The sequence below is a fragment of the Pieris napi genome, chromosome 1 (genome assembly GCF_905475465.1).
Source record: "Pieris napi chromosome 1, ilPieNapi1.2, whole genome shotgun sequence".
Taxonomy (NCBI): domain Eukaryota; kingdom Metazoa; phylum Arthropoda; class Insecta; order Lepidoptera; family Pieridae; genus Pieris; species Pieris napi.
Genome location: NC_062234.1, coordinates 2,460,256 through 2,480,515, shown reverse-complemented (window position 1 = coordinate 2,480,515; position 20,260 = coordinate 2,460,256). Strand labels below are relative to the sequence as shown.

Genomic DNA, 20,260 nt, shown 5'->3' with positions numbered 1-20,260 from the left:
TTGCATAGCTTGCACCTAAGATTATGTGTAGGAGTGAACGTGACGGTAATCTATCAGAATACTATTTTAATATTTACGGGGGCAGTTATTAATTCCTTTGAACTTCACGCCTTGTCAAGATGCGTACAAACAAGGTCGACACATGTGGGTTGCTACATCAAAACAATATTCCTTTATAATCTGTGAATTATATGGCGCGTGCGCGGTTCCTGGGTCGATATTTAGTGACGTCAACGGGAGTTCGACTTCAGTCAGCCGCCGGTGGTCACAGAGATCATGTGGCTGCAATGTATCACCGTTACTGTACTGATCGCCGCGACTTGCTCCCGCGAAGTTTTCACCAACTCCTTTCTGGTGCGATTCAAGAGGTCCCTTCGTCACGAGGAGGCCCACAATATCGCCCTTCATCATGGCTTCGACAATCTTGGCCCGGTAAGAGCACGTGATTTTAGTAAACATAAGCATAGTTAGTACAATGGTAGCGGGAAAGTTATGATTGAGCGATAGGATGCGTTACTTATTCATTTTCGTGGGAATATTCCAGGGTATTCCTATATTTTTATACAATTCTTTTAAATAATTTAATTAATTATATATAAAACAAATTTAGAAGTATAAACTCAAATTGAGTTGATCAAAAATCAATTTTTTTAGGATATAATCGAATTAAACAACGAAAATTCAAAAAATTCAATTCATAAATTACATATTTTAAATTCGTCGAACAATGGCATCAACAAAATAATAGATTAAACAAAATGAATTAATTCAACACAAAATCTTTTACACGGTCGATTGTGATAAGTTATGAATTTGTTCGACGGGTTTTATTCTGTAGGATTAAAAAAATATATATTGTCCCTGAATGATTAGTAAGTATTATGTGCTAGCCTTACTTAGCGAGGTCTACTTATTTTTCTTAATCACACGTTGATTTCACAATTGTTTAATCTTTTTAATACACGTCTATATACATGTTATATTGACGATCGAATCAGTCACCCACGTAGTTCTTGAATGCGTGGTTGTGGCTAACCAACGTAGAGAAATCATCGGAGCAGTGTGGTCGCTCCGTGAAGCCTGCGAAGTGCCCAGGCGACTTCTGTGCTTCTGGAAGGAGTTAGGCTGGCTTATTTTGCCAGCACAATGAACATAGTGAGAGTCTAAGTGCGAAAACTGAGTCCACCAACCGTTAACTTTTTAACCTATAAATTAATCAATTTAATGTAATATAGATACGTTACGTAACGTAACGTGTTAACGTTCGTAACGTAACGTTTTTAACGTAATTAAAATTCCTACGTTGAATTAAAATTTTATCGTTGTTCAATTTAATTGAATAATTACTTTATAGACCAACCTACACTATAGAAACACAATTAAACTGCACAGAATATAGAATCCGCTTGTCAGGACGTAATATGGATGACGTCTGTCGCCCCAATTCGTCATACCATAATATTCATTACCTCGATAACCTGTTGAGTGATAAGCTCTTGTATCGCTGTATTGGACAGCTTTGATAGCGAAACAATCTGAGCGATACATATTAATTATTCATAAAGAGGTAAAATCCCAGTTGTTCTTTTCTTTATTATTAAAATGTCGTGGCTTTTAGTACGTTTTACTACTCACTTAATGTGTAAGGGAAATTAACCCCCCCAATTGGGTTTATTGGGTGACACGCGTTTCATTTTTATTCTATCACTATACAGTCGACTATCGATAGTTGGAAACTCAAGATAAATTTCTAAATACCAAGAGTTCATAATAAGAGTTTGATCATTAACATTATTATTCACAAATTTTTCATTCGAAAAGAAGTCCGTGATCTTTTTTTGAGTGAGCGACTTCAGTCATTGTCCAAAGAATTTTAAGAAATTGACAGGTCTGTGCTTGATAAACACTTAAAATTATACAGGGTGGCCAAAAAGTCGTGGATCAAACGCAAATAGGGGATAGATGAGGTCATCAGCGGCAAAAAATTGTTCTACGGGAGGTCTCTAAGGTCAACCCCTGCAGAGTTATGATTTATTTTGGTTTTTATATGAAAATTGACTTTTTTTTACTAATTCTTCTTAAAATTCAAAAATATCTACATCCTGTAGCTTTCTCATAATATCCACTAGATTGGTGCTGATGAGTTCTTGCGTTAGACATACTATTTATAGTTGTTTATTGAGTGTATTGAAGATAATATTAAGTTATACGATATAAAAAATTTTCAAATCATAACTTTTTGTTTATTTCGGACCCCACTGTGAAAAAAAATTACTCTACTGAAAAGTGACCCTGTATGACAAATTTTGGCGCATTTAATATGGATTCTGAAAAGGTATTACATATGGCAATGAGTCGCTCTAATATCTTTCTGGAACGAAAAAACAACAATGATTCGGACTTATGATAGATTATTTACCTACCTGTGACCAGTACTGTGTGAATCGGACTAGATTCAAAAAAATGGACAGATGGCTGGAGGGTTACGTAGGAATTTGATTCGACGGTGCAGATTAAGTATTATGGTCAGAGTCAGGAATTTTGAGCATATTTTATTGTAAAATATTTTGTTTCCTACAAACAACCATTGAGAAATAATTGTTTTAATACAATTATTATTTCACAATCGTTGTTTGTAATTCTTCCTAGAAAGATATTAGAGCGACTCCTGGCCACGTGTAATACCTTTTCAGAATCCCTATTAAATGCGCCAAAACTTGTAGTACAGGGTCACTTTTCGGTGGAGTAATTTTTTTTCACAGTGGGGTCCAAAGTAAAGAAAAATGTATGATTTGAAAAAATGTTATATCGTGTCACTTAATATTATCTTGAATACACTTAATAAACAACTATAAATAGTATGTCTAACGCAAGAACTCATCAGTACCAATCTAGTGGATATTATGAAAAAGATACAGGATGTAGATATTTTCGAATTTTAAGGAGAATTAGTAAAAAAAGTCAATTTTCCTATAAAAAACAAAATAAATCATAACTCTGCAGGGGTTGACCTTAGAGACCTCCCGTAGAACAATTTTTTGCCGCTGATGACCTCATCTATCCCCTATTTGCGTTTGATCCACGACTTTTTGGCCACCCTGTATATGTAGTAGGGAAGCCGGTTTAAATATTAAACCAAGAATTGAATCTACTTAGCTTACGAATATTTAAATATGCAAGCGATTACCTGCGGTACTCTCATACCTGAGGTCATAGGTTCGACCCCCGGCTGTGCACCAATGGACTTACTTTCTATGTGCGCATTTAACATATGCTCGAACGGTGACGGAAAACATCGTGAGAACAACCGACATTTCATGGACCCAAAAAGTCGACGGCGTGTGTCAGGCACTGGAGTCTGATCACCTACTTGCCTATTAGATTTAAAAAGATCATGAAATAGATTAAGAAATGTGAGGCACATTTCTTAATTTTTTTTCTTAATTAGGTCTTCACCTAAAGAGGTTGTAGCGCCACTGATTTATTCATTTTTTACCTGCGTCATACTTGATGGAACGTTACTAGCTAAAACTAAACTAAACTAGAAGTCTGGTAAAGAATATAAAACCCTTTTATTTGGGACCCTGCGTTATATGAAATAACTATCGCAGCTGAACGTATAGCAATGGTCACGAAACACTTTTGTATGAAAAGTTTAGGAAACGCTCAGTGCACGTATTTTGAACTAAACGGCAGAACGAACATGTATTATTCAAATAGAATACGCGTAATAAATTATACTTATTGTATGAAAAGTAATATAAATGTTACGATACATTTGAACCGTCAAATAGAACGTGGTAAGGCATCCAAAACGCGCGGAATTAACACAATTTAACTTGAATTAAATTGTATATGTGTTCTACCAAAATAGAATAAATGGAGATACTATCAAAAGTAAGTGCCAATTGCCACACCCGACAGTGTACATTGAACCGCCCGTATTAAGTACAGATCAATGTCACGGTGTCGTTATCTCGATATCAATTTGGCCATTTACATTATTCTGATTTGCGATAAATAAATAAAATATTAGTGACATTACATTTATGTGGAGTGTTGGCCTAATGGCTTCAGGGTGTGACTTTCATCCCTGAGACCGTAGGTTCGATCCCCGGCTGTGCACCATTGGACTTTCTTTTTATGTGCACATTTAACATTCAAACGGTGAAGGAAAACATAGTGAGGATAGCGGATTGCCTTAGACCCAAAAAGTCGGCGGCGTGTGTCAGGCACAGGAGGCTGATCACCTACTTGCTTACATTGATAAACGATCACGAAGCATATGCAGAAATCGCAGGCCCAGACTCAAAAAGGTTGTAGCGCTATTGATTGATTCATTCATTCACATTTATCTAGGGAAGTACTCGGCTCGAACCAATTCGACTTAGGGTCCTTCAAGAAAAGAGCGTACCGATTCTTAAAAGGCCGGCAACGCACTTGCCTTGGCAATGTGAGTGTACATGGGCGGCGGTATCTCTTAACATCTGGTGAGCGTCCTGCACGTTTGCCTGTGCGTTTGTACAAAGTACACATGTCAGAAGTGAAAATTCTTTGTATTTTTTTTAATTATTACTAAGGTAAAAGCCCCAATAGATGATCATGTACCAGTATATAATCACTCTATGTATTTGTATATCTATATTCACACTGTTTACACACTGTATACGTGCTAATGATAATATAAAAAAATCTGCGTTTCTGTTTAATCTGAAGTTCTAATATGTAACTACTAAACATCGATCTCCCTTACTCTCTCAATCTTTCTCACTATAGCTCTCTCCCACCTCTCGCTCCATGGCACTGTGCGTGATGCGACGTTTGCTCTATCTCACTCTCTCCTTCGATCTTTCTCACTTGCATGCTCCCTACTCTCGCTACATGGCTATTTGCTTCATGCTACGTTCACCCTTTCCCACTCTCTCTCAATCGGTCTCAATCGCTCTCTCCCTATTATTCGTAAAAACGTTGCACATCTTCGTGACGCTAATATTATTATTATTGCGTTTCATCCGTAAAGATTTTACCCTCATGCGCCTAAAGAAGTTTCACTCCAAAAATTCCATTGCATTGTTTAAAACTGAGAAAACATCCGAAAAAAATTATACTGTATTAGACGCAAAATATTGTTTCATTACCCAACAACGGCAGCATGCCACAATACAAGTATAGAAAAACTCACGAAATACTCATAACACAGGCCTACAAAAAATTTTTTTTTTTATGGTGCAGCTCCTTTTGTATATATTGTCGATAAAATAGGTAATGTACAATATATTGGCAAACGTCATTTTAACCCATCAGCTCTAGTTTACCCACTACCCTTATTTTATTTTTTTTCCCGCCTTGGTCGTAAATAGTGATTATTACATTCATATCAATAAAGTTTCTAATACTAATTCAATATGACTAGTACGTCCAGATGTTGTGTTAACGATTCTGATACTTTTTGCTATGTTTGTGATCAATACATACTGAAAGATCAGCGTATAACGATGACAAACACTGTGAATCGTTTGTATTTTGCTTATTTCGGTATTGAAATTCACCACCAATATAAAGTGTGGGAGCCACATGATGTGTGCACAATATGCGTTGAACGTCTACGACAGTGGGAGAAAGGCACACGGAAGTCTTTAAAGTTTGGAATTCCTATGACATGGCGAGAACAAAAAAAAAACATTATGGCGACTGTTACTTTTGTATGACAAATATAGTGGGCAACAACAAAAAAATCTATATCTATATAAAGAAATGGAAATACCCTAAATTTCACTCAGCACAAAGACCTATTCTTCATCCAGAAAATGTTCCAGTACCAGCTTTTCACCAGGAAGTGCAGCAATCTCAGGAGTATCAATCTGAAATACCTTATTCTTCCCAAATAGATGACGAATTTGAATACTGCGGGAGATCATCAAATCCTAACACATTTTAACAGAATGAGCTGAATGACCTCATCAAAGACTTAGGGATTTCGATGGAACTTGCTGAGTTACTAGCTTCAAGATTAAAAGAAAACAAATGCCTTTCTTCAGACGTTCGAGTGTGAACATATCGTACGAGAGAACAAAACTTATTGCAGTTCTTTTCATCTGAAAAAATAGTTGTATATTGCTGTATTGTCAGTGGTTTGCTGACATTCATGAGTTTGCCGATTTATCAGTCCAATGAATGGCGTCAATTTCACTATCTCAAAAGTAATCTAGATCAATTCCAACACAATTTAGGAGACCTAAGCGAAGAACAAGGAGAACGAGATTACCGAGACACAAAAGCAATGGAGAACATATACCAAGGAAGATGGGACACTCATATGATGGCCGACTACTGTAGGGGAATCATGCGAGATTGCCCAAGTCAATTTAATTTGAGAAAATCGCTTAAAAGACAATTTCTTGATGTTTAATGCCATAAAAATATATATTGATTGTAAAAAATGATTTTTTATGTATCTCGGAAACTAGAGCTGATAGAAAAAAACTGATTACATTTTTGACTTCACCATGTAAGACATGCTTATAATCAGGTCTAAAATCCCCGGCACCAAAATGGTTGTAGGCCAGTGTAATCGATTTACTGTAAGTGGCAACTATGCATGTCGTTTATCGCCTAACTGGGTTATGTGTAGAATATGTTGAATATTCTGACCTAAATCCGTCGTCTCATGGGAATAAAGGCTATATGGAGGCGAATTTAACGAACGAAAACGCTCATTTTATGTCACCTATAAATAGGCGGTGATTTCTTATCCTATTTGGGGCATGTTTTGGAGACTCTATTTCGTAACTGAATATTACTTTATGTTTCCTATATTTTTATTATGCTAAATGACCTGCGGTTCCAATTTGATGCGGTCATAGCGTAAACTGATGTAATTACAATCAATAGTTTAAACTTTAAACTTAGGCCCTTTCTCCACTGCTCCGGTCCGGCGTCGGATACCGGAATGAGTCATGAGAAAAATATCGGAAGGCCGGATTGCGCTTCTCCACTATATCCGATCCGACAATAATCGATACTTGTATATTTATCATGCAACACTTATATTAACTAAAACCCACATACTTTATTTTATTAATAAAACGTTCTAAATTCTGAATATTTTATTGCGCTGGCAAGTTTATTACTTTTTTTATATTGTCTATCTTAAAATATTATAATCTACTTAATAAATCATTCACTAATACTATGGTATATAAATAGATAGCAACATAATTTGGTTTGGTCCAGGTTATCCAGATTCTTTCAAATTAAAGAAACTATAAATAAACCTGTGAATAATAATTTATAACCTCTTGGATACTTGGACTGATAAAACATCGCGTTCCGATCTAGCAAGTTATCGGATCGTTAAAAACCGGATGCCGGAGTAGTGGAGAAGTACGTAAGTACTGTTGTGGGTTTCCAAATCGGATCGGTAATTTATAACGTTTGCCGGACCGGAGCAGTGGAGAAACGGCCTTATTGTTTCTAGTGTATGTTGTTGCTGCTCCATTATGGGCGAATCTATCTAAGGGCTTTTTGGGCTGCGCAGGGCCCTGTGGATACTAAGGGCCCTCAGTCCCTACTGATATAATAGGCGATATTTTTAATAAAAAAAATATCTGAAATTTTAAAAAATCCAATTGGAATCCCTGAGATGAATCAACTCAATTGCGATGCGCGACTATCGAACGAAACGGGGATTTCCCGGTCGCTTGTTTTTGGTCAGTTTTTTTTTCGCGTGTGCGTAAAACAACTTGGCGATTAAAAAGAATGGCGGAGAGTTTATTGCCAGTTCTTGTTCTCCGTTCTACGCCCTTGATTTGAGAACTGGCAGTAAATGTAAAATTAGAAGCATTTCATATTTTTTTTTTGACGTTCATAAGTGTACATTGTGTTACCTATTTGAATAGATGATTTTTGACTTTTGACCCGTGTGCCCTTTTTTGGCAAAGGCCTCCTCCAAATCTCTACATCTGTCTAAACTCTGCCATGTCATCTGACATCTGTCACTGTGCCACATGTACTTCCTCCTGTTTACTTAATCTGTAGAAACAAAAGGAAGCTTAAAAGACAAATAAATGAAACAGACGACGCCCATTTTACAGAGCATAAGAATACATTGAGTATGAAACTCAATGTATTCTTATTCACGTTCATATACATTTGGCAATCGTTCTTTATTACGTATTTGTCGTAAGCATACTGAGTCTATTTCATTGATCAGGGCGAATAATCTGTAACTCCTAAACGCTGCTAAGATCTCAGTATTGAATTTCTGTACCGCGCGATCCCAAGTTCGCAACATACGCCCTACAGAAAGAACTGAACTATTATTATGTACCCTTCATAATTGGGGTCGGATTTATTGATTTTTAGGGAATACAACGTTTTCAGCTTCATTTTATGGAACTACTTAATTATACACTTCAATACATCGTTTAACTTATCGATACTTCAGAAAAGTTATTGAAATGTTACTTGAAATGAAGACTATTCTGATATTTCCAATAAAAGATCGAAAGTCAAACTCGTGAGTAATTTAAATTCTTAACAAGGGATAAAATTGCTAAACTTTTCAGGAACGTGTAAAGAGAGCCAGCGTTCGATAATCACTAAACTTTGTTAAATTTCTTTGAAGATATACAAAGGGTACTTATAAAGGGTAGACAACGAAGACTTCTATTTTTTTTTAAATATAATATAACAGCAGCATCATCATTAATTAATCATTAATGAATTTCACAATTACGACATAAACTACCCTCTTGGTTTAGATTAAGGCCTGTATTCACATTGATTAGTGCGAGTGCAAGTAATTAGTAATTGAGGATGATTAGTGCAGGTAGTGTCCAATTCTTGTTTAGTGGCTCTGTTAAGTAAATTCAGTGCCAACTATCAACAGATATCAGCAAGTTTGGACGAACATCGGAGGACGACGAAACCGAAGAAGTTTTGAAAGCTGCCCTGCGATTCTGTAACTCACTTTTCGAACTCACACAGCGGTTTTCGCATCGGCGGTCGCTCTCAAATCATTCGTGAAGCAGTCATTTTATGATTTGGCATTCTGAAAAGGTGGGAGCTTGTAGTTTATTGTTTATCAGAATGCCAAATCATAAAATGACTGCTTCACGACTGATTTGAGAGCGACCGCCGATGCGAAAACCGCTGTGTGAGTTCGAAAAGTGAGTTACAGAATCGCAGGGCTGAACTTGCAAGACCAAGAAAAGTATGGGTTCGAAAATGGATTAATAGAAGACCCATTCGTGGCGGAAGCTACCAACTCTTTAAGAAATTGGCTGCTGAAGATACGACGGAGTATTACTTGGCTCAGGTTGACCGGAGAGTCCTGCTGCCTGTCCAGACGTGTTTTAGGGGAAGGGAGGGCGCACGCGACGTGGCTACTCGCAGTTCACTCGCAAAAGAATAGAACATGCTTTTAATCACTTTACTACGCAGCCAACTAATTTGAAAAAAATCTAAAAATCCAACTAACACCTGAACTAATCAGTCGCTGTCCACACTGGTTTTCTCCTATCACTTATCACCTGCACTAATCACTTATCAAAGTGAATACAGCCTTGCGATTCTGTAACTCAAGTGAGTAAGTTCGAAAAGTGAGTTACGGAATCGCAAGGCTGGCCTTTAGGATGTGCCACTGTAGATCACGACTTTGGACGTATACTTAAATATTTATGGGTTCCTGGTAAAAATTGTCTTGTATGAAGACACACACACACACACAAAACGCGTGAACGTGACCCATCGAGTCAACAAATAATAAAGTGAAGTGCCAATTCCCTAAATGTGTTTATAAAGTTAAGCATTCAATTTGAGAAGGGTTCCATTTGCATAGTACAAGTTGGTGATAAACTTGTTTGCAATTTATTGTGAACAGGAATAAAATCATTGGCGCTACAACCAGTTTTAGGTGTGGGCCTCAAATTTTGTATCTAGTTCATGACCAATTAATAGGCATACTCTACCGCGGTGCGACCCTCGGTAGTTATGTGGGACTCGCGAATGTGCATACCCACTAAAACCCCAAGGCGCCACCAACAATCGCCTTAGGCGAGATACGGTAACAGCAGAGCCTTATCCGCTTCCCGACATGCGATACGGCGGTTGCGTCCGCCTCCCCGCCCATTGTTGATTTGTGAAGATACTTGACACAGCAAGTATCCTTCACAAATCGGGCCATACGCTTTTAGGAATAGCTAGGGGAGATCGGGTCCAGTGCTTGCAGGGATGGATCACCATCCCTTCGAAAAAAAAACTCAAAAAAGCTCCGGTGTGGGGCCTCATAGCTTAGCGGTCTTATTAAACATTTAGTCTGCTGAAGTTAGGCCTTTCTAACCGACAACAACACCGTAACATACATACTTTGTGACATTATTTATTTACTTTGCCAAAAACTTTTAAAACTGAAATTTCTATAAAAATTCTATCATGTTCCGAAACTTCTCAAATGGTTTATAGTAGACACGTTTCTGCATGTTATATATTTTTTGAGGTAAACTTTACAATCTTTGTATCGCCAGGAATCGCAGCGAAGATGATATAATATACACGTACCTAACCACTAAACTTTGGAGACTCTTAAGCCCTTACAACAGAAAGAAGAAACAGTTATTTATCGCTGTAGTTAATACTTTTGAGAGTAGTGTTGGCCTAGTGGCTCCAGCGTGAGACTCTCATCCCTGAGGTCGTAGGTTCGATCACCGGCTGTGCACCAATGGACTTTCTTCTATGTGTGCATTTAACATTCGCTCGAACGGTGAAGAAAAACATCGTGAGGAAACTGACATGTCTTAGACCAAAAAAGTTGACGGCGTGTGTCAGGCACTGGAGGCTGATCCCCTACTTGCCTAGATTTAAAAATGATCATAAAACAGATTCAGAAATCTTATGCCCAGACATAAAGAGGTTGTAGCGCAACTAATTTATTATTATTATACTGTCTAGTAGAACTAGAAGTCTTATTTATCTACGAGTACCCTTTGTATATCTTCAAATAAAGTTACCAAAGTTTAATGTTTATCGAACGCTGGCTTACACGTTCCTGAAAAGTTTTAGCAATTTTATCCCTTGTTAAGAATTTAAAGTACACACGAGTTCGACGTTTTACCTTTCATTGGAGATATCAAAATAATCTTTATTTCAAGTAACTTTTCCGAACTATCCATAAGTTAAACGATGTATTCATATAAATGCTTCATAAAATGGTGCTAGAAACGTTGTGTTTCCAAAAAATCAATAGATTCGACGCCAATTTTGAAGGGTAATAGTTAAGGTTCAGCCCTGCGATTCTGTAACTCACTTCACGAACTCACACAGCGGTTTTCGCATCGGCGGTCGCTCTCAAATCAGTCGTGAAGCAGTCATTTTATGATTTGGCATTCTGATAAACAATAAACTACAAGCTCCCACCTTTTCAGAATGCCCAATCATAAAATGACTGCTTCACGACTGATTTGAGTGAGTTCGTGAAGTGAGTTACAGAATCGCAGGGCTGTTCTTTCCATAGATCGCATGTTGCAAACTTGGAATCGCGCGGTACAGAAACTCAATACTGAGGTAGGCGTCGTTATCGCTATTATCGTTTGGTTACGGAAAATGCGTCAAAAAGAACGTCTTCAAAATGCGATTAGTTATTTTGCATATAAATAAATACGCCAATAATGTCACATTTCTTGTATGAAGCCCCGTTACGTAATAGGACATGGAATCGACACATTTCTGTGTCTGTTTATTTTTTTTCCTTCTTTAATTCTTTCACCAGATTAAGGAAACAGCGCGAAGCAAATGTCATGCCCGCCTTTCACTGCGAGCGGAACGGACCCATTACGGACTCCGCTATCCTCTTCACGATGATTTTCATACATGTGCTTCCACCAAAACGGAGACGAGCGCAGCGGAGAGAGCGAGTTGAAAGAGTCACATATGAGGTTAGCGAGTTGACCGAGTTTCGCACGGAAATGAAAATGTATGAAAATATACAGTGCAGACGGTGACATTTGGATTAGGAATTTGACAAAAAAGGGCACACGGATACCAAGGAATAAAAAGTGTTACATAGACAATAGAATGATAAATGTATTTTAATGTACCTAGTATATAAGGCTTCTAATTAATATTGAGTACCTATGATGGGTTTTGCGGATCACCGCTTGCTTTGCTTTTCTGGATTCACGCACACATACTCTTATTGTGTTAAAATGATCGGTAATTCAGCAAAGAAATAAAATCTTCGAATCCTCTGATCTCCAGACACAATAGTTATTTCAATCAAAGCCACATACCGATGTTGTACTTAAAAATATTTTTTGACGTACAATATCTCATTTCACTCAAAAGAAATCTCAAGAATTAATAAGGCACTCAGCAAAGCGTATACAAACCTAATGTGGATCATTCATATGAACTGAAAATACAACCTTCGTAGAAAGCTAATCTTCTTATCTTCATGTAGTCAAAGCCTTAAGATTTTTATAATAATGTTTTACAGTAAAATTTTCCATTTACTTTTTTCTACGCGAGACTAAGGCAGCTCCATCAGCCACATCTAATTTAACTATCTGATCTCGAAATTTAATTATTAATAAACAATAAACAAACAAAATAAAAATCTTTTCAAAAATTTTATCTTTCGCCTTAGTCTACGTTTGAAGAAAAAACTACACTAAAAATAGAAAAAAATTACTATCGTCATTTTTCTCTGACACGCCAAAAGAAGTATAACTTCAAAACTAAAATGTTGACTATACGTAGTTGGTCCCAAAGTTCTGTCACTGGCACATTATTTCTAAATTTCGAGCAGGATTTTATAAAAAAGTTGTTGCATTCTATTTTGGAATGTTTGACTATTGTTTTAAAATAAAAAACAAGAACTTTCCGTAATTTTTCACGATGGAGTGGACATTGAAAGAAGACCGAATAGTTGTTATTGTGTTGCACCGCTGTGGGCACTCGCCGAGTACCATTTTCAAGTTGCTCAAAAATTTGAATATAACGCTTAGGTTTGTGTACGGTACTATTGATAGGTACCTTGAAGTCTCCAGTGTTGAGGACAAGAGAAGAACTGGCCGGCCACGCTCCGCAAGAACACCAGCAGTAATCAAAGCTATCAAAGCGCGGATAGTAAGAAATTCTCTCCGAAAACAGTAAGGTAAGGTTTAAGAGATCGCGGGTGTTGTTTAAGCGGTACGCGAAAAACCGACACCGTGATATCCTCTTTACGGACGAAAAATTTTTCGATATTGAAGAGAAGTACAATAAACAGATTGATACAGTGTACACTAGGAGTTCTGAAGAAGCTAAAAATAAAGTTCCAAGGTCGCAACATGGACATCATCCAGCAACAGTAATGGTCTGGTTGGAAGTGTCCTATTACGGGCTAACTGAGGTTCATTTTTCCAAAAAGGGGACAAAACCAGAGCTAAAGTGTACCGATAGACGGTTTTGGATCGCCTTGTCAAAAACCTGTCCAGCACCCTATTTGCGGGACATCACTTCGTGTTCCAACAGGACTCTGAGCCTGCATACAAAGCCAAGACCACTAAAGCCTGGTTTGAGCGTCAAAACATCGATTTAATTAGACATGAGGATTGGCCTTCCTCCAGTCCGGACCTTAATCCTTTGGACTATACATTTTGGCAGGTCTTAGAGAGGAAGGTCTGTGATACACCCCATAAAAATTTGGAGAGTCTGCAGTCGTCTTTAAAAAACCCAGTCACTGAAATCGACATGAATATGGTGCGTGCTGCGATAGACGACTGGCCGCGGCGCTTAAGGGCCTTAAGGCGCTTAAGGGCTGTATTAAAAATAAGGGAGGTAATTTCGAATAATTTTATGCTATTTCTATTCCTTAATTAATGTACTATGAATTGATATATCACTCATTAAAAACTGATCAGTTCTTTTGTTTTTATGATTATTTCCATTTATGACAGAACTTTGGGACCGACTACGTAGATATTCTTCAGGGTGACGGTTCGCGCGCGCATCGTAAAATTTCTTTCATCATTTTTCCCTAACGCGCCAAAAGAAGTATAACTTCAAAAACGCTTTTATTCTGTAAACTTATATAGATTTTAAAGTTAATACTAACAGTTTCACAAAATGTTAAGAAATTAACATAATCAAAGGCCACAATCATCGTTTAATTTCGGATATTATGCACTGCACAAAGTTATTTAAAATATTAGTTTGTATTAAACAGTGATTGTGCATTAGCATAAATTAATATTTACGCACGTGGTTTGCGTGAATATTCAGGCTTTTAACGCTATTAATAAATCGAGATATACCTACGTGTTTATGAAAGTAATATGTCTAGACAGATGTCAATAATTGGGAAGCCATTGTAAACATCAAAGCGTAGATAATAGTGGGTTGATACAAGAATATACTTGTGACGTCATTACCACGACCTATTTTGGTAAACAGGTTTTAAAGATTCATAAGGAGTTTCAGCCTCGAACAGCTGGACATTTTATTACTTTAATCAGTTCAATTATAAGAGCCTTTCCGCCAACTTCGATTTTGTGATTTGGAGATGAGACTCTTGGGCTGTGGAGTTCAAGTGCACAGGCGCTAATTATAGATTTAAGTTGGGGCCTAGTAGATAGTACCGGTGACCCCAGAGCTGGTGCTTTCCTCGCTCAACGAATAAGTATCGTAATACAGTGAGGAAATGCTGCCAGCGTTAAAGCTACACTGCCACCGGGACAAAACTTTTTAATTTGTTTAATTTTTGTAATTATTACTATGTAGGTTAAGCAAATTAAAAATACTGTATATTTGATTGTTATGTTTAGGTTTTAATAAACGATATTCTTAATTAGTTTAATAATAAATAAAAATAAATATTATCTATGTTGGTAATCCTGGATAATGTACCAACTAGTTTTCGAGTTTATTCGTTTTGAACACATCTAAATACATAAAAACCTTTCCTCTTTATAATAAGAATAATAAAGTTTGCCTCTTCAATATTGCATTTAACAGGTTTAAATTTGCTGCAGGTATTTATTATGTTTGTGAGAGGCTGGTGCCTATAATATGACCATAGAAGTCCTATGGTAACAGGTCACCATCGCGGATAGAAAATATAAAATGCGATGTCTACATACTATGACTCAAGTCACAAACAAAAGATAATAAAACTAAAGCTGCTAATGCTGCGGCGTTCTAGAATGTTCAATCTGGCTTAGAGAAGGTTCCGAACTTCTCTAACTTTCGCGGATCATTCCGTCTTTGCTTCACTCCATGAAAAATCTCTAGAATATTACTTCATCAAAGGGGTATAACCCGTCCTGTGATGCACGGAAACGGGTTTCCTGAAAAGTGTACCGTTCGACTACACTTACTCTAAACCAGAATGAAAAAATGTTTCAGCCTCCTGAAAACGAGAGTAATTTCACAATTTAAATTTTAAACAATCTGATATGTGATGAAGCCTCTCCTGAAACGGTCATAAATAACATTTCAGCTTACTGAAAACGTCCCTAACTTATGGAAAAATCGAGAAACATTTCAGTCAACCCGTCTTCGCAATAATATAATAAATAGAATTTCTATCGATCTATTTGTTTGGAAACTGGCTGGGTTCACAAGAGTTGCTTGTTATATTGTTAGTTATAAGATCTAGTATATGTATATACATATATTCTATATCTATATGTAGGATTATCGGTAGGTATTATTGTGTAGTTTTATCACATTAACTGTAAGGATAAAATAATTATGCGATATAAATAATTAAAGCATAAGTGGTTGTGTGTGTGTGAATATGTGCAGACATATTTCATAAGCACGTAGGTACAGCTCGATTTATTAATAGCATTAACGTTGTTTGCGTAAATATTAATTTATGCTTATGCTCATTGAATATTCAATACAAACTAATATTATAAATACCTTTGAAATTGGAAGATGATTTTGCACTTTGATTATGTTAATTAGTTATTTTATCAAATATTAGTATAAACATTAAAATCTAGACAATATTACAGAATAAAAGCCTTTTATTTATCATATAAGTTAGAATCAGATGTGCCTGATAGACCTGTATTTATCTCGCATACTTGCGGTTACAAAAAATACTGGAATGAAGTAATTTCACACAGAACCTTAACTTCTTTCAACATAAATTTATGGATACAGCGTATTATAGATTTTAAAAATGAATGATGAAATAATGTGAGTAATGAAAAAGCATTGTCATATATTTATGCGTGCGTCCATAAATTGATTTTGTGGGAACTAAGGAAAATTTATCAAGCTGTTTAAATATACAAAAAAATATATTTTTTGTGTTATAATAATAAAAAAAAAATAAAAAAAATAATCGCGCTACAAGCTTTTTAGATTTTTGAATCTGTTTCATGATCATTAGTCTTATAGGCAAGTATGTGATCAACCTTCTGTGCCTGACACACGCCGTCGACTTTTTGGGTCTAAGGCAAGCCGGTTTCCTCACGATGTTTTCCTTCACCGTTCCATCGAATGCGCACATAGAAAGAAAGTTCATTGGTGCACAGCCGGGGATCGAACCTACGACCTCAGGGATGAGAGTCGCACGCTGAAGCCGCTAGGCCAACACTTAATAATATTAATAATTATTATTATTATAATTGTATTACTTTCATAAAATGATAGATTAGTCTGCTAATCTGTAAATCATTGACTTAGGCGGTACCAAGTTCGCCGTGTCTGCTAATTTAATAAATAAATACAGCCTAATAGTAAAACCCAATTACGAACATTAATTGTTTTAAATTATGAAACAAATACTAAAGATTACTTAAAACATTAATTGATGCGTTCTGTAACATAGGCCCTACGTTATCCCTGATGGCATGGGGCCTATGTCATCAATGGTTAACGATTTTTTTTAATCAGTCCTACTTACAGCTTATTCAATGCAATCAATGCTAAAATATTTTTAAATGATTTTTCTAAATATCAGTAACGTCCTACAGATTATACCATTAAAGGAATATTAAGGTCATAGGTTAAAATACAGAAATCCAACAAGAAAAATACGTTTTTCCCTAGAAAATTACAAAATAATTAGATTACTTTTGACGAATTGCCCCTACGCGTTCTGTATAAAGCGTCAAATGTAATTTATGTTCTGCGAAAAATAAAGTATTTAGGGAGATGGTCCCCGCTTTGGAAGTGTTTTTTAATCTTTACATATATAATTCTACTGCACGTGTGTATGTCACTAAACTGCTCTTAAACGGCTGGACCGATTTGAAATATTTTTTTTGTATCCGTTTGGGTGGCGCTCTGGATGGTATAGTTTACAAATCAGCCCGGCAGATGGAGCTGCAATCGTTATCTAGGTTATTTAACTGTACAGCAAATAAAGAGCTGGTACATATATAAAATTCTGTGCATATGTTGGTAATTAAACTCCTAAACGGCTGGACAGATTTTGATGAAATTTTGTGTGAGTTCTAGTGGAGTCGAGAAAAGGTTCTACTAAACTATCTTTGTTTAATATATAATTCTACTGTACGTGTGTATGTCACTGAAGTCCTTTAATTTTATGGAAAAGAGACACCTGCCTGCGCGTATTCTAATGCCCTTTTTTTTAAATACAACTTTAAAAACAGGTATACGTGCTGCGTATTACAACTGAAAAAAACCCTCTTGGCCTCAAAATTATTTTCTTTTTATAATAGGTCTAGGGTATACCAGTTTAAACAAAAACATATAATTTATCACAACAAATATTATAAAAATTGACTATAATGATATGACTATAATGATAACTTCTATATAACATTCCTTTTAAGACAAATTTGCACGCCGTTATGTGTAGCAGAATATAACTTTAGATTGTACCACCATAACATTTTTACACTATATTCTTGCAAATAAATTATTATGATTATTAAAGTTTGTTTGTTGGAACCCTGACACAGGTATTTCTTACTTAAAAGGGTTCCCAAATCTTACACATTGTAATGCATATGTACTTAAAATGAATAAACAGATTTTTATTATTATTATAAACATTTAGAATGCCCAATGCCCCATTATTCCTGGGACGCAAAATTTTTATTACCATGTCTTAATGGTCCACCATCCAAATCTACTAATATTTTATAAATCTATACTGGACTACAGTTGACACATTTCCAAAAATATTAAGAATTCAACTATCAAAACCATAGAGAGTCTTCTACATATCAGCTTAGATCATTGATAATCAGGCTGCGTAAGGACCGCAAGTTTTGAACGTGTCCGCTCAACCAAAGGGGAGATTACATTTTGATTGCATCCTTTGTCATCACGTTCTGCGGTTGAGAATCTCAATAGAGTTAATATTTGCTTAACAGATCGTACTTGCGGATGTATATATACAATTGCAATAATACTTTCGTAACGGTTGTGTAAAAAAGTACGTAAAATACTACGTAAAATACACTTGTGCCAAATTTGTTTTTTTTAGAACAGGGGGAAAACCGGCAAGAGGCTCACCTGTTAAGTGTTACCGCCGCCCATGGACATTCTCAATGCCAGACGGCTCGCATTGCCGGAGTTTGAAGAATCGGTCTTTGCTTGAAGGGCCCTAAGTCGAATTGGCTCTGAAACACTTCAGTGGGCAGCTGGTTAAACATAGTGGTGGTGCGCGGCAAAAACTTCCTTAAAAAACGCTCAGTTGTGGAACGACGGACGATGTGATACGAGTGAAATTTCGTATTCAAAACAAAATTTCAATTTCATATGCGAACATACCGCTGGTTTGGATAGCATTCTTTATTTTCATTTTTAAATTAAGAATTGTACACCAGATACGCTCGTAGTTTAATAATATGTAGTATTTTTGATGATAGAACCAACTTTTAAAAGGAACACTTACATTTCGTATAGTTTTTATTGATGGGAAAAAATCTATTTACAAACTTGGGGAGTATGGAGGTCGTGAGGTGCAATGCACACCAAAAACCAGCAGACCCAGAGGTAGGGTAACAGTTTCCCCTAATCAGCGTTTTCGTTAAGGGCGTCTGCTGCGCTACTGCGAGCTTTACTTTCGAGTGGTCCAATCCAGTGCTGAGGTGATATTGGAGTACGTGCGTAATCTCATACATATAGCCTAGCCTAGCCTAACTTTAATTCCGTAAATAAAAGTCCGTCCTTCAAGAAAAGAGCGTACCAATTCTTAAAAGGCCGGCAACAAACTCGCGGACCCTCTGAGAGTGCACTTAACGTCAGGTGAGCCTCCAGCCAATTCTCTCCTTGTTCTATAAAGAATTCATAAAATCGTAGTAAAAAATGGCTAAAAATCGATGTCTAACTTATCGGGGAGTACTCTTTAAAACAAACAAAATATTCGATACTTTGAAAAGCAATATTCGTATATATCCTCAGGGGGTTGAAATTGACTTTATAATTCTTTTTATGAAATTCTTGTGAACCAGTGTTCGTTTCATTTTACAGCTATTGGGATAGTATTAAACCAATTTTGTTTGTTGTCAATTCACAACATTGAACTACAAAATATTACATGCAATAAGTAAATTGTATTAGTTTATTTAGTTAGATACCGATATTATAAAGTATTTGAACACTGGCAGTTACATTTAAAATCCCAGCTTGCTTTATTAAGAACTCATTTACAAATAGCTCTTTTGCCCTCACGTAAAGAGAACCAGCCGGATACAACATAAAAATGCAGCTTGGAACTTTCGTTAGAGCTTTCTAAATTCGTTTAATAAAATTATTATGTCATAGAATGTAACCAAACTCAGCGCAAACTTGATCGATTTTTACAAAATTTATGTTAGTAATTGGTAATTTATTTTTTATAAAAATACATAATAATAACACTTATCTTTCCTTTAGGCAAAGATCTTTTGCTGGTTTAGCCTTTGAAGGTCCTAAAAGGTTTATATTAATGTTTAGGTCACCGAAAATCCGGGGGTACTTAGGTTGCCTTAATGGAATAAATTATGAGGCTACTCTTTGTAGGCTTCTTGAATAATTATGTAAATTTGGGGTCAAAATTTAGCATACAAAAATAAAAATGTATTGTTTTTCTTCTGAACACAAAGGCGTATAGAGTAGAGCAGTGTTTACCCAACGTGGGGCCACAGGAAGGCAATTTGGCTGCTAAGCCATTCGAAAATTTATGAAAAATTTGGTTTTTCATTGTGTTTTGAAAATTAACTGTGTTTCGTTAACAATTTCCTAGTAATTCCTAAAACCTATAATTTAAGTTTCTTAAGTATATACTTCATTTTTTTTTGTGGCTGGT

General features: G+C 36.2%; 1 protein-coding gene across 1 annotated transcript in view; it reads left to right on the top strand.

The window, feature by feature from the left end:
- Positions 1-226: 226 nt before the first annotated feature.
- LOC125059948 (neuroendocrine convertase 2) overlaps positions 227-20,260 on the top strand; it is a 56,428-nt gene continuing 36,394 nt past the window's right edge. Inside the window, exon 1 of the mRNA XM_047664703.1 lies at positions 227-432. Within this exon, the coding sequence (XP_047520659.1) occupies positions 277-432 (156 nt within the window). The 5' untranslated portion in view covers positions 227-276. The remainder of the gene's footprint in view (positions 433-20,260) is intronic.